This window comes from Salmo salar, chromosome ssa15 (genome assembly GCF_905237065.1).
Source record: "Salmo salar chromosome ssa15, Ssal_v3.1, whole genome shotgun sequence".
NCBI classification, from domain to species: domain Eukaryota; kingdom Metazoa; phylum Chordata; class Actinopteri; order Salmoniformes; family Salmonidae; genus Salmo; species Salmo salar.
The window spans coordinates 98,725,901-98,739,972 of NC_059456.1; the positions used below are offsets into that span (position 1 = coordinate 98,725,901).

At 47.9% G+C, this 14,072-nt stretch overlaps 1 protein-coding gene across 4 annotated transcripts in view; it reads left to right on the forward strand.

Moving 5' to 3' along the window:
* LOC106572749 (tensin-2) overlaps nucleotides 1-14,072 on the forward strand; it is a 108,825-nt gene that overhangs the window by 84,683 nt on the left and 10,070 nt on the right. For all 4 annotated transcript variants that reach the window (XR_006759315.1, XM_045696402.1, XM_014147195.2 and 1 more), the window contains exons 4-19: nucleotides 38-76; nucleotides 4,508-4,549; nucleotides 4,648-4,697; nucleotides 7,429-7,612; nucleotides 8,504-8,554; nucleotides 8,649-8,771; nucleotides 9,071-9,135; nucleotides 9,386-9,469; nucleotides 10,306-10,418; nucleotides 10,853-10,913; nucleotides 11,067-11,142; nucleotides 11,303-11,432; nucleotides 11,851-11,916; nucleotides 12,024-12,140; nucleotides 12,271-13,761; nucleotides 13,907-14,069. Coding sequence is in view for 3 of the 4 variants with exons in the window: in XM_045696402.1 (XP_045552358.1) it covers nucleotides 38-76; nucleotides 4,508-4,549; nucleotides 4,648-4,697; nucleotides 7,429-7,612; nucleotides 8,504-8,554; nucleotides 8,649-8,771; nucleotides 9,071-9,135; nucleotides 9,386-9,469; nucleotides 10,306-10,418; nucleotides 10,853-10,913; nucleotides 11,067-11,142; nucleotides 11,303-11,432; nucleotides 11,851-11,916; nucleotides 12,024-12,140; nucleotides 12,271-13,761; nucleotides 13,907-14,069 (2,855 nt within the window). In the remaining variant the exon portion in view is untranslated. The remainder of the gene's footprint in view (nucleotides 1-37; nucleotides 77-4,507; nucleotides 4,550-4,647; nucleotides 4,698-7,428; nucleotides 7,613-8,503; nucleotides 8,555-8,648; nucleotides 8,772-9,070; nucleotides 9,136-9,385; nucleotides 9,470-10,305; nucleotides 10,419-10,852; nucleotides 10,914-11,066; nucleotides 11,143-11,302; nucleotides 11,433-11,850; nucleotides 11,917-12,023; nucleotides 12,141-12,270; nucleotides 13,762-13,906; nucleotides 14,070-14,072) is intronic.

The window sequence follows — 14,072 nt, forward strand, 5'->3', positions numbered from 1 at the left end:
TTTCTCGTTGGAAAAATGGTCTGTTGTTATGTTTCAGGTGACCACAGCTTGCATCCCAGCTCTCCCGTCTGATCTGGTAAGTTGACCACTCGTTCTCTCTCTCTCACTCACTCACTCACTCACTCACACTCACTCACTCACTCACTCACTCACTCACTCACTCACTCACTCACTCACTCACTCACTCACTCACTCACTCACTCACTCACTCACTCACTCACTCACTCACTCACTCACTCACTCACTCCCTCCCTCCCTCTCTCGCTCTCTCTTTCTCTCTCTCTGTCTCTTGCTCTCTCTCACTCACTCCCTCTCTCACTCTCTCTTTCTCTCTCTCTCTGTCTCTCTTGCTCTCTCTCTCTTTTATAGTCCACTTCATTCCTTCATTTTATGTTTGAAATAAACCAGCTGTAACCATCCCTAAATCTGCAGTGCTGTTGGAAAATGGCAGAAGCTTCTCTTTTCTTTGGCTTGTAGAGTGGGCTTGGTTTGTTCTATGAGGAGAGGGTTTTCTAGAAGTAGATTGTAACAGGAAGTTGTATAGGTGGGCCATCAGGAAAGAAGCCTGTTTGTTGCATTACGATATGTCTCTCCTTGTTGCATTACGATATGTCTCTCCTTGTTGCATTACGATATGTCTCTCCTTGTTGCATTACGATATGTCTCTCCTTGTTGCATTACCGTATGTCTCTCCTTGTTGCATTACGATATGTCTCTCCTTGTTGCATTACGATATGTCTCTCCTTGTTGCATTACGATATGTCTCTCCTTGTTGCATTACCGTATGTCTCTCCTTGTTGCATTACCGTATGTCTCTCCTTGTTGCATTGCCGTATGTCTCTCCTTGTTGCATTGCCGTATGTCTCTCCTTGTTGCATTACCATATGTCTCTCCTTGTTGCATTACCGTATGTCTCTCCTTGTTGCATTACCATATGTCTCTCCTTGTTGCATTACCATATGTCTCTCCTTGTTGCATTGCCGTATGTCTCTCCTTGTTGCATTGCCGTATGTCTCTCCTTGTTGCATTGCCGTATGTCTCTCCTTGTTGCATTACCATATGTCTCTCCTTGTTGCATTGCCGTATGTCTCTCCTTGTTGCATTGCCGTATGTCTCTCCTTGTTGCATTGCCGTATGTCTCTCCTTGTTGCATTGCCGTATGTCTCTCCTTGTTGCATTGCCGTATGTCTCTCCTTGTTGCATTGCCATATGTCTCTCCTTGTTGCATTGCCATATGTCTCTCCTTGTTGCATTGCCGTATGTCTCTCCTTGTTGCATTGCCGTATGTCTCTCCTTGTTGCATTACCATATGTCTCTCCTTGTTGCATTGCCGTATGTCTCTCCTTGTTGCATTACCATATGTCTCTCCTTGTTGCATTGCCATATGTCTCTCCTTGTTGCATTACCATATGTCTCTCCTTGTTGCATTACCGTATGTCTCTCCTTGTTGCATTACCATATGTCTCTCCTTGTTGCATTACCATATGTCTCTCCTTGTTGCATTGCCATATGTCTCTCCTTGTTGCATTGCCGTATGTCTCTCCTTGTTGCATTGCCGTATGTCTCTCCTTGTTGCATTGCCGTATGTCTCTCCTTGTTGCATTACCGTATGTCTCTCCTTGTTGCATTGCTGTATGTCTCTCCTTGTTGCATTGCCGTATGTCTCTCCTTGTTGCATTACCGTATGTCGGTTCTTGTTGCATTGCCGTATGTCTCTCCTTGTTGCATTACCGTATGTCGGTTCTTGTTGCATTGCCGTATGTCTCTCCTTGTTGCATTACCGTATGTCTCTCCTTGTTGCATTACCGTATGTCGGTTCTTGTTGCATTACCATATGTCTCTCCTTGTTGCATTGCCGTATGTCTCTCCTTGTTGCATTGCCGTATGTCTCTCCTTGTTGCATTGCCGTATGTCTCTCCTTGTTGCATTGCCATATGTCTCTCCTTGTTGCATTACCATATGTCTCTCCTTGTTGCATTACCGTATGTCTCTCCTTGTTGCATTACCATATGTCTCTCCTTGTTGCATTACCGTATGTCTCTCCTTGTTGCATTACCGTATGTCTCTCCTTGTTGCATTACCGTATGTCTCTCCTTGTTGCATTACCGTATGTCTCTCCTTGTTGCATTACCGTATGTCTCTCCTTGTTGCATTGCCGTATGTCTCTCCTTGTTGCATTGCCGTATGTCTCTCCTTGTTGCATTACCGTATGTCTCTCCTTGTTGCATTGCCGTATGTCTCTCCTTGTTGCATTGCCGTATGTCTCTCCTTGTTGCATTGCCGTATGTCTCTCCTTGTTGCATTACCATATGTCTCTCCTTGTTGCATTGCCATATGTCTCTCCTTGTTGCATTGCCGTATGTCTCTCCTTGTTGCATTGCCATATGTCTCTCCTTGTTGCATTGCCATATGTCTCTCCTTGTTGCATTGCCATATGTCTCTCCTTGTTGCATTACCGTATGTCTCTCCTTGTTGCATTACCATATGTCTCTCCTTGTTGCATTACCATATGTCTCTCCTTGTTGCATTGCCATATGTCTCTCCTTGTTGCATTGCCGTATGTCTCTCCTTGTTGCATTGCCATATGTCTCTCCTTGTTGCATTGCCGTATGTCTCTCCTTGTTGCATTACCGTATGTCTCTCCTTGTTGCATTGCCGTATGTCTCTCCTTGTTGCATTACCATATGTCTCTCCTTGTTGCATTACCGTATGTCGGTTCTTGTTGCATTGCCGTATGTCTCTCCTTGTTGCATTACCGTATGTCGGTTCTTGTTGCATTGCCGTATGTCTCTCCTTGTTGCATTACCGTATGTCTCTCCTTGTTGCATTACCGTATGTCGGTTCTTGTTGCATTACCGTATGTCTCTCCTTGTTGCATTACCATATGTCTCTCCTTGTTGCATTGCCGTATGTCTCTCCTTGTTGCATTACCATATGTCTCTCCTTGTTGCATTGCCGTATGTCTCTCCTTGTTGCATTACCATATGTCTCTCCTTGTTGCACTGCCATATGTCTCTCCTTGTTGCATTACCATATGTCTCTCCTTGTTGCATTACCGTATGTCTCTCCTTGTTGCATTACCATATGTCTCTCCTTGTTGCATTACCATATGTCTCTCCTTGTTGCATTGCCATATGTCTCTCCTTGTTGCATTGCCGTATGTCTCTCCTTGTTGCATTGCCGTATGTCTCTCCTTGTTGCATTGCCGTATGTCTCTCCTTGTTGCATTACCGTATGTCTCTCCTTGTTGCATTGCTGTATGTCTCTCCTTGTTGCATTGCCGTATGTCTCTCCTTGTTGCATTACCGTATGTCGGTTCTTGTTGCATTGCCGTATGTCTCTCCTTGTTGCATTACCGTATGTCGGTTCTTGTTGCATTGCCGTATGTCTCTCCTTGTTGCATTACCGTATGTCTCTCCTTGTTGCATTACCGTATGTCGGTTCTTGTTGCATTACCATATGTCTCTCCTTGTTGCATTGCCGTATGTCTCTCCTTGTTGCATTGCCGTATGTCTCTCCTTGTTGCATTGCCGTATGTCTCTCCTTGTTGCATTGCCATATGTCTCTCCTTGTTGCATTACCATATGTCTCTCCTTGTTGCATTACCGTATGTCTCTCCTTGTTGCATTACCATATGTCTCTCCTTGTTGCATTACCGTATGTCTCTCCTTGTTGCATTACCATATGTCTCTCCTTGTTGCATTACCATATGTCTCTCCTTGTTGCATTACCGTATGTCTCTCCTTGTTGCATTACCGTATGTCTCTCCTTGTTGCATTGCCGTATGTCTCTCCTTGTTGCATTACCGTATGTCTCTCCTTGTTGCATTACGATATGTCTCTCCTTGTTGCATTGCCGTATGTCTCTCCTTGTTGCATTGCCGTATGTCTCTCCTTGTTGCATTGCCGTATGTCTCTCCTTGTTGCATTACCATATGTCTCTCCTTGTTGCATTGCCATATGTCTCTCCTTGTTGCATTGCCGTATGTCTCTCCTTGTTGCATTGCCATATGTCTCTCCTTGTTGCATTGCCATATGTCTCTCCTTGTTGCATTGCCATATGTCTCTCCTTGTTGCATTACCGTATGTCTCTCCTTGTTGCATTACCATATGTCTCTCCTTGTTGCATTACCATATGTCTCTCCTTGTTGCATTGCCATATGTCTCTCCTTGTTGCATTGCCGTATGTCTCTCCTTGTTGCATTGCCATATGTCTCTCCTTGTTGCATTGCCGTATGTCTCTCCTTGTTGCATTACCGTATGTCTCTCCTTGTTGCATTGCCGTATGTCTCTCCTTGTTGCATTACCATATGTCTCTCCTTGTTGCATTACCGTATGTCGGTTCTTGTTGCATTGCCGTATGTCTCTCCTTGTTGCATTACCGTATGTCGGTTCTTGTTGCATTGCCGTATGTCTCTCCTTGTTGCATTACCGTATGTCTCTCCTTGTTGCATTACCGTATGTCGGTTCTTGTTGCATTACCGTATGTCGGTTCTTGTTGCCTACAGCAGCGCAAAGGAACTGCTCCATCCCGACACATCCAACACCTGGTAAGAGTGTTCTTTCTTCCTCTCCACAAATGAATGCTGATGCTGTTTCTCTTATCGGTGTCAGAAATGGTGGTCATTTAATTTCTCTCTGTCTTCAGGGCTCCACAAGGTCTTTGACTTACAACAAACAGAGGAACACCCTGTCCAGGTAACTCAGCTCTCTATCATACCCTATTTCAATTCATAATTTCCTCGAAGATGAGGAGGAGGGGGAGGATGAGGAGGATTTAATGGAGCATTATGATGAGGATGAGGAGGGAGGAGCATGGGGAGGATGATGAGGAGGAGGATGCACTGGAGCATTATGATGAGGAGGGGGAAGAGAAGGAGGAGGGGGAGGGAGGGGGAGGATGAGGAGGAGGAGGATGTACTGGAGCATTATGATGAGGAGGGGGATGTACTGGAGCATTATGATGAGGAGGGGGAAGAGGAGGAGGAGGAGGGGGAGGGAGGAGGAGGGGGAGGATGAGGAGGAGGATGTACTGGAGCATTATGATGAGGAGGGGGAAGAGGAGGAGGAGGGGGATGTACTGGAGTATTATGATGAGGAGGAGGATGTACTGGAGCATTATGATGAGGAGGAGGAGGATGTACTGGAGCATTATGATGAGGAGGAGGATGTACTGGAGCATTATGATGAGGAGGAGGAGGAGGAAGAGGAGGGAGATGATGATGTACTGTAGCATTATGATGAGGAGGAGGATGTTCTGGAGCATTATAATGAGGAGGAGGATGTACTGGAGCATTATGATGAGGAGGAGGATGAGGAGGAGGAAGAGGAGGGAGATGATGATGTACTGTAGCATTATGATGAGGAGGAGGATGTTCTGGAGCATTATGATGAGGAGGAGGATGTACTGGAGCATTATGATGAGGAGGAGGAGGAGGAAGAGGAGGGAGATGATGATGTACTGTAGCATTATGATGAGGAGGAGGATGTACTGGAGCATTATGATGAGCAGGAGGAAGAGGAGGGAGATGATGATGTACTGTAGCATTATGATGAGGAGGAGGATGTACTGGAGCATTATGATGAGGAGGAGGAAGAGGAGGGAGATGATGATGTACTGGAGCATTATGATGAGGAGGAGGATGTACTGGAGCATTATGATGAGGAGGAGGAGGAGGAAGAGGAGGGAGATGATGATGTACTGTAGCATTATGATGAGGAGGAGGATGTACTGTAGCATTATGATGAGGAGGAGGATGTACTGGAGCATTATGATGAGGAGGAGGATGTACTGGAGTATTATGATGAGGAGGAGGATGTACTGGAGCATTATGATGATGAGGAGGATGTACTGGAGCATTATGATGAGGAGGAGGAAGAGGAGGGAGATGATGTACTGTAGCATTATGATGAGGAGGAGGATGAGGAGGAGGAAGAGGAGGAGGAGGATGTTCTGGAGCATTATGATGAGGAGGATGTACTCCTACTCCTCTTTATTCTCCCCGCTCTCGCTCTCTCTCTCTCTGTTTCTATGTTCTCACTCCTCCTTTTATCCCTCTCATTCTCTACCTCCTCTCATTCTCCACCTCCTCTCATTCTCTACTTCTTCTCATTCTCTACCTCCTGTCAGTCTCCACATCTCCTTCTCCACCTCCTGTCATTCTCCACCTTATCTCATTCTCCACCTCATCTCATTCTCCACCTCATCACATTCTCCACCTCCTGTCATTCTCCACCTCAACTCATTCTCCACATCCTGTCATTCTCCACCTCCTGTCATTCTCCACCTCAACTCATTCTCCACCTCCTGCCATTCTCCACTTCCTGTCATTCTCCACCTCATCTCATTCTCCACCTCCTGCCATTTTCCACCTCATCTCATTCTCCACATCTCATTCTCCACCTCCTGCCATTCTCCACCTCCTGCCATTCTCCACCTCATCTCATTCTCCACATCTCATTCTCCACCTCCTGCCATTCTCCACCTCCTGTCATTCTCCACCTCATCTCATTCTCCACATCTCATTCTCCACCTCCTGCCATTCTCCACCTCATCTCATTCTCCACATCTCATTCTCCACCTCCTGCCATTCTCCACCTCCTGCCATTCTCCACCTCCTGTCATTCTCCACCTCATCTCATTCTCCACCTCCTGCCATTCTCCACTTCATCTCATTCTCCACCTCATCTCATTCATCTCATTCTCCACCTCATCTCATTCTCCACCTCATCTCATTCATCTCATTATCCACCTCATCTCATTCTCCACATCTCATTCTCCACCTCCTGCCATTCTCCACCTCCTGTCATTCTCCACCTCATCTCATTCTCCACCTCCTGCCATTCTCCATCTCATCTCATTTTCCACCTCATCTCATTCATCTCATTCTCCACCTCATCTCATTCTCCACCTCATCTCATTCATCTCATTCTCCACCTCATCTCATTCTCCACCTCATCTCATTCATCTCATTCTCCACCTCATCTCATTCTCCACCTCATCTCATTCATCTCATTCTCCTCCTCATCTCATTCTCCACCTCCTGCCATTCTCCACCTCATCTCATTCTCCACCTCATCTCATTCATCTCATTCTCCACCTCATCTTATTCATCTCATTCTCCACCTCATCTCATTCATCTCATTCTCCACCTCATCTCATTCTCCATCTCATCTCATTCATCTCATTCTCCACCTCATCTCATTCTCCAACTGCACTACCTCCTGGTCTTTCTGTGGTGCATTACATCTTTTTCAGAGTTTCTCTCTCTCTTCAAATCAGTCGCTACCCCTAGTTTGGTGAACGCTGGGTTAATTAATATAAGGGAGGCTGAAAATGTACATTTTCAGGGTTGTTTTAGAGCTCAAAGCAGTAACAGAACATAAATCTATAGACCACAGCATAAATCCCAGCAATCTCCCTGATTAGGAGTATCAGTGTGGACCGTGTGATGGAGAGAGTCATGGAGCGTCATTATGACTTTGACCTGACCTACATCACCGAGGGGATCATCTCCGTGTTCTTCCCCCCTCTGCTGGACGAGCAGCGCTACCGTCTCAACCTCAAGGAGGTGACCGCCATGCTCAGGTCCAAGCACCAGGACAAGTTCCTGGTGAGTACAGTACTTCCTGCCACTGATGTAGACATGGGCTTGCTTCCAATATCCACACTACCAGCATAGCACTAAAGATGAAGAAATGCATTGGGCATGCATTCTAAGTGGTATGCTGGTATGGATATTGGAAAGTAGCCATACACTCAGTGATGCTTTCATATGGGGTTTTATATGTGTTACTTGCTGGCAGGGGCGTCATGCACCACACAAAAATCTGAGGGCACAAAGTACATGAGGATGGCTTCGGGGTGGTCCGGCGGCGGGCTAGGGACCCCCTTTTCGAAAGTTTGAGAATTTTTCAAACAATTGAAACAACCTTTTCCTGCAATCTAAAGCCATAATCATAATGTTTAATTGTATGCCGAAGAAACATCTATCTAAGCATCTCTCTGGAGCTGTCTGTATCCTCTTGGTTATTTTTTAAAAAAACGAAATATGCTTCTCTGCATCCCTGCTAAAATCTGGATAAAACATTGAATGTTAGTCTTATTCAGTACGTTTAGTAATTGCTTGCTTTTCTAAAGTATACCAACCTTGCCGGCAGACATGCCAGCTAAGATAGTTAGACAAGCTAGCTACTCTAACTTGATTGATAGCCTTAAATGGATTCTTGGTAGCTAATTGGGAGATGAGGTTGGGAGATTCAGAACCTAGCTGGGTTAGCTAAAGACAACTTAATACAATGGCTAGGTTGCTAGTAGTACTACAGAGAAACAACAACAACAAAATAAACCAAAAATATGATTATTTTATATATATACAATTAAAAAAATATATATATATATTCTGAGGGGGCATGTGCCCCTGTGCCCCCTACGGGCATGACGCCTCTGCTTGCTGGGTTGGTTGTACACACATCATTCATTTGAATATCCATTTTCCTTTCAGCTCTTTAACCTCTCTGAACGTCACCATGACATCACCCGCATGAATCCAAAGGTAGAATTTTTTATTTTCTGTATCAATACTGTATCAGTTTCTGAGGCTAAGTATATTAATGTACTTTTCCTCACTATTTTCCCATGTGGTCCAGGTCCTTGACTTCGGCTGGCCTGACTTCCATGCCCCTCCCCTGGACAAGATCTGTGCCATGTGTAAGGCCATGGAGACGTGGCTGACCTCCGACCCCCAGCATGTGGTGGTCCTGCACTGCAAGGTCAGGGTTCAGGCCTGCTTCTGACTAGGTTTTAAAGGGTTGTTTTGTTGTTTTAGGGGCTTTTAGGGACTGCTGGCTTCACATAGAGGACTCACGTATTTCACTCACAGAGGCTCTTTGATCAGTGCAATATGTAATCGTTGTATCTTTTCACTGTGAAATGTTGAAATTGCTATGAGATCTTGTAGGGGTAGTGACGTTCATGTCTTTAAAACAATAATAATCAGTTAATTCCTCAAGCCCGGGGCTAAAAACCGTTGGGACTTCATGTTCTTTTGGCACTGATCTTTCTCCTTCAGGGCAACAAGGGCAAAACAGGAGTGATTATTGCAGCCTACATGCACTACAGCAAGATCTCTGCAGGGTGAGTGTCCTGTCCTGCATCCAAAGCCACAGTTTCCACACTGAGCATGGTTTAGGGCTGTAGTAGTGGAAACTGGCTTGTTCTTTGGCTCAAGCCAGCTGCATTCATGTACTCCTTCCTGGCTCTTAGAGAGCCTGGTCTTAAGTCCATAATGGGAAAATTATGTAAACGTTATAGAATTCTCTGCGTGAAGTGTGTATTCTTGTTGTGCGGTGTGTCGCTTTAATTCAGTTTTTTTGTGTTTAAGCAGGGCAGACCAGGCCCTCAGCACCCTGGCCATGAGGAAGTTCTGCGAGGATAAGGTATCTTCCTCCCTCCAACCGTCCCAAAACAGGTAAGCACCATCTATCTACATGTTGTCTATATCACTAACCAACAAGTGCTGTAAATGTCTGTATGTCTCTCTCGCTCTTTCCCTCTTCCTTCCCATCCCTCTCTCTCAGGTAGACACTGAGTATACAAAAATTAAAAACACGTGCTCTTTCCATGACATAGACGGACCAGGTGAATCCAGCTGAAAGCTGTGATCCGTTGTTGATGTGACTTGCTAAATCCACTTCAATCAGTGTAAATGAAGAGGAGGAGACAGGTTAAAGAAGGATTTCTAAACCTTGAGACAATTGAGACATGGATTGTGTATTTGTGCCATTCAGAGGGTGAATGGGCAAGACAGAAGATTTAAGTGCCTTTTAACGGGGTATGGTAGTAGGTGCCTGGCATACCAGTTTATGTCAACAACCTCAACGCTGCTGGATTTTTCATGCTCAACAGTTTCCTGTGGGTATCAAGAATGGTCCACCACCCAAAGGACTTCCAGCCAACTTGACACATCTGTTGCAAGCATTGGGAGTCAAGCATGGGCCAACATCCCTGTGGAATTCTTTTGACACCTTGTAGAGTCCATGCCCAACGAATTGAGGCAGTTCTGAGGGCAAAAGGGGAGGTGTTCCTGTTTGGTATACTCAGTGTATATATTACTTCATGCATCCTTTTCACCTACATTCAGTGTTGTTTTATTTGATTTGATGTTGTCTTTTGTGATGTATGCTTACTAATCACCCACCCCTCCCTCCCCCTCTCTCTCTCCCTCTTCCCCCTCTCTCTCTCTCGCTCTCTCTCTCACGCTGCCCTCCCTCCATCCCTCCCTCTCTATCTCTCTATCTCTCTCAGGTATATCTACTACTTTGGGGGGCTCCTCTCTGGGGCGATCAAGATGAACAGCAGTCCGCTATTCCTCCACCAGGTCCTCATCCCCACGCTTCCTAACTTCCAGGGCAAAGGAGGTGAGGCCGTGCGAGGGGCACCACACACTTGTTTCCCCTGACTGACAGTTGGCTCCTCCCATCCTCAGATTAGACCACTACACTCGGGTGCTGAGTCTATCTCAGTCTGTCTTTACAGTAGAAACCGTGGTGTGTGTGTGTGTGTGTGTGTGTGTGTGTGTGTGTGTGTGTGTGTGTGTGTGCGTGTGTGTGTGTGTGTGTGTGTGTGTGCGTGTGCGTGTGTGTGCGTGCATGTGCCAGGTGTGTGTGTGTGTCTGTGCAGATGGCTCTGAGATATGGCCCTGTGAATGATAGCAGTGTTTTCAGATGGTCAAATTCACCCTCCACCTACACACTGGGCTGTTTATCTTGAATTGTTTGACGGATAGGGACAGAGACAGTCAGCACATTCCACTGTGTAACACTGAACACCGCCTCTCTTTATCGTTGCCCAGGTTACTTCCCCTTCCTGAAGCTTTACCAGTCCATGCAGCTGGTCTACACCTCAGGGATATAGTGAGTCTGCATCACTTCATGTCCTACAGTATTATCAACCAACACCACTGACAGAAAAGACAAATCTCTAACTGGGACAAGATGTGACTTTAGCCCTACTTGTCCTTGTGTGTGTCTATTTGTATTCATATGTTGTGTGTTGTCTGTCCACAGTGACTTGCAGGGTTCTGTGGGCAGAAGACTGTGTGTGACCATTGAGCCTGCGCTGCTGCTGAAGGGAGACATCATGGTGAGTGAGACCATCTGTCTGGCCATTGGACTAGTCCACTTTTTTTCTCAAGTGAAGTCACCGCCTTGCCACTGGCAGTCCATCAAGTATGATTCTCCTCTCCTTCTTCTCACTCATCTGTTGTTCTGTTCCCTCTCTACCTCTCTGTCTCTCCCTGCAGGTGAAGTGTTACCACAGACGGGCCCAGGGTGCAGAGAGGGACACAGTGTTCAGACTGCAGTTCCACACCTGCACCATCCACGGGGCCCAGCTATGGTTCGGCAAGGGGGAGCTGGATGAGGCCTGTACTGGTAGGAACTAGTGGGGTTCTGGGGAGGGGGCAGGGGGCAGGGAGAGGAAAGGGTCTCTCTGTTCAGGGCCTGAGGTATCTGTTTTGTTAGGTTGCTGTGGAACAATAAAGCTTGTTTATTCACCATGGTGGTTAAGGGAAGTGCTCAGTAGAAATGCCTGTATGCAGCAGATGTGTCAAAATTAATCAATCCCTCAACAACACAGTATGTGTGGTGGTCCATTGCCTCATTGTATATTGAACACGATCATTTCCTAATTCCGCTAATGTGATTACGTTCTGTGAAATGTTAAATTACTCCCAGCTCAAAAGTTGTGCCCTGTACTGAAAAAGCACCAGGGGATTATGTGGCAGTAATGATCCCAATCGGATAATTACTGACAGAACTTAAAGGAAAACAGTGAAATGTATTTTCTCAGATGAACGATTTCCCTCGGATGCCACTGTGGAGTTTGTCTTCTCCTCTGGACCAGAGAAAATGAAAGGTTTGTTTGAACTATGCATTTACAGTGTAACAGTGCCAGGGAACACAATAACAAGTTTGTATTGATGTGCTTGATCACGTGTCTAATAACATGAACTCTCTCCTCAGGGCGTGAGTACCAGAGAAATGACCCTGCTGTCACAGTGGACTACAACACAGCTGATCCAGTGGTGCGCTGGGACTCCTATGAGAACTTCAACCAGCGCTATCAAGACAGCCTCGATGGTACAGTACAGAGCAGTACAGAGGACCAGGGAGACACTTTCAATAATACATTCAGCCCGCAGTTAATACTGTGCTGATGATACTGTACTCTGAAGCTATGTTAAATCTCTGCTCTCTCTCCCCCTCTCAGACATAGCCCACACCAGGGGTCCAGTGGATGGAAGTCTGTATGCCCAGATAAAGAAGCCTCTCTCAGCCTCAGGCTCTGGCTCCCTGACCTCCACCAATGGCAGTCCAGCAAGCACCAGCGAGGAGAGGCCCAGTCAGAGCCAGCTGCTCTCTCCCAGCTCTGACTCTCTCACTCACTCCGGCCACTGGTCTGAGGAGTCCCGAGGGCTCCCGCCACCCACCCGGCAGGAGAGAGAGGACCTGGACCGACTGCTGGGGGGCATTGATGGGGAGGGGGACGGCCTGGACAGAGAGAGGGAGACTGCCATCCTGGACGATGGGGACTCGTCCTCGCCGTCTGAGCATACAGGCACCCTGAGGCTGGACCGCTCCTGTTCTTGCCGGGTGGGCTACCACTCCCAGCGCTGTGCCGAGCCCGGCTGTGACCGACTCCACCTCATGTCCAGCGGCTACTGCCGGGACAGAGCGCCGGGCACCAACGGCCACCCTGGGTCACCGCCCTTGACTAACCCTGCCACCGTCCCCTCACACATGGACCTGTGTCAGCACTACAGCCCACACCCTCACCCCCATCAGGCCCTGCCTCCCCCTGACCTGGTATGGAACCGCCAGCAGGGCCCTCCACACTACCTGCACCGTGAGGGACCCTCTCGTCACCCCTCTCTGTGCCCCTATCCATCCCAGGACCTGACCTCTCACCCCCTCACCCTTCATCCCGGGCGCCTGCTCTGTAGAAGTGATGACTATGGTCCATACCACCACCCTCCCTCACACACCCACCATCACCCTCACCACCCCAAGTCCTCCGGGTCCTACCAAGATATGCTGCTGCTGGATGGCCTGCCGCCCCCTAGCTGCCCCTGCCGGGACTGCCTCATCAGGAGGGAGGATTCAGCCTTCCACGGCCTGCGGCTGGAGCGAGGAGAGAGCTTCCACTGGGACAGAGAGGCAGAACTGCAGCATCGGGAAGCAGGGCTAAGGAGAGTAAGGGAGTCTGAGCTGCCTAGAGGGGCAGAGATGCACTGGGAGAGGGAGGGAGCAGGACTAAGAAGAGGCAGGGAGATGTCACTGCACTGGGAGAGAGACAGGGAGGCAGAGCTCCAATGGGAGAGGGAGAGAAAGGCCGACTATTGGCACCGGAGGGCCTACAGGCTTCAGGACCACGAGCTACCTGCCTTCACCTTTGACCCCCTGCTGTCTGGCCACCCTGCGTACCCGGAGGCATCTCGCTCCCACGGCCACACCCACCTGGACCTGAAGTACAGCAACAGCAGCAGCAGTGGCTACCAGACTCCGCACCAGGTCTGCCACTGCTCCCCCTACCAGCCCTCCCCATCTGAGAGCAGGGGTTATGCCTCAGGCTACCAGTCTGAGTCCACCTCCCCTCTGCCCCCTCCCTCCACCCTGTCAGGCCCCTGCAGCCACACCAGAGGGCCAGCAGACCACCACCCCGAAGCCCACCCTCAGCAGTACCCATCCGAGAGCCAGACAGGTGAGACAACCCCCACTGGTTTATTTATTAGCGACAACTTATAAGATGATTTCAAGAAATACATTTAAACCAATGTAGGAAATCATTATTCAACTGTCAGTTCTGTCACATAAAGTAATTCTCTCTGTTCGCTGTCTTCCATAAGATGGAAGGGGGATGAGTGAGAATGTGAGTTGGCGGGACCACATCTCCCAGGGTTCCTTCAAGAGGATGCATCCTTCAAGAGATGTCCCGTGTTCCACGCCTTCTGACCTCTCTAGGCCGCCCACCCCTGTTCTCACCAGCAGCCCTCTGTGCACACAACAAAGGTG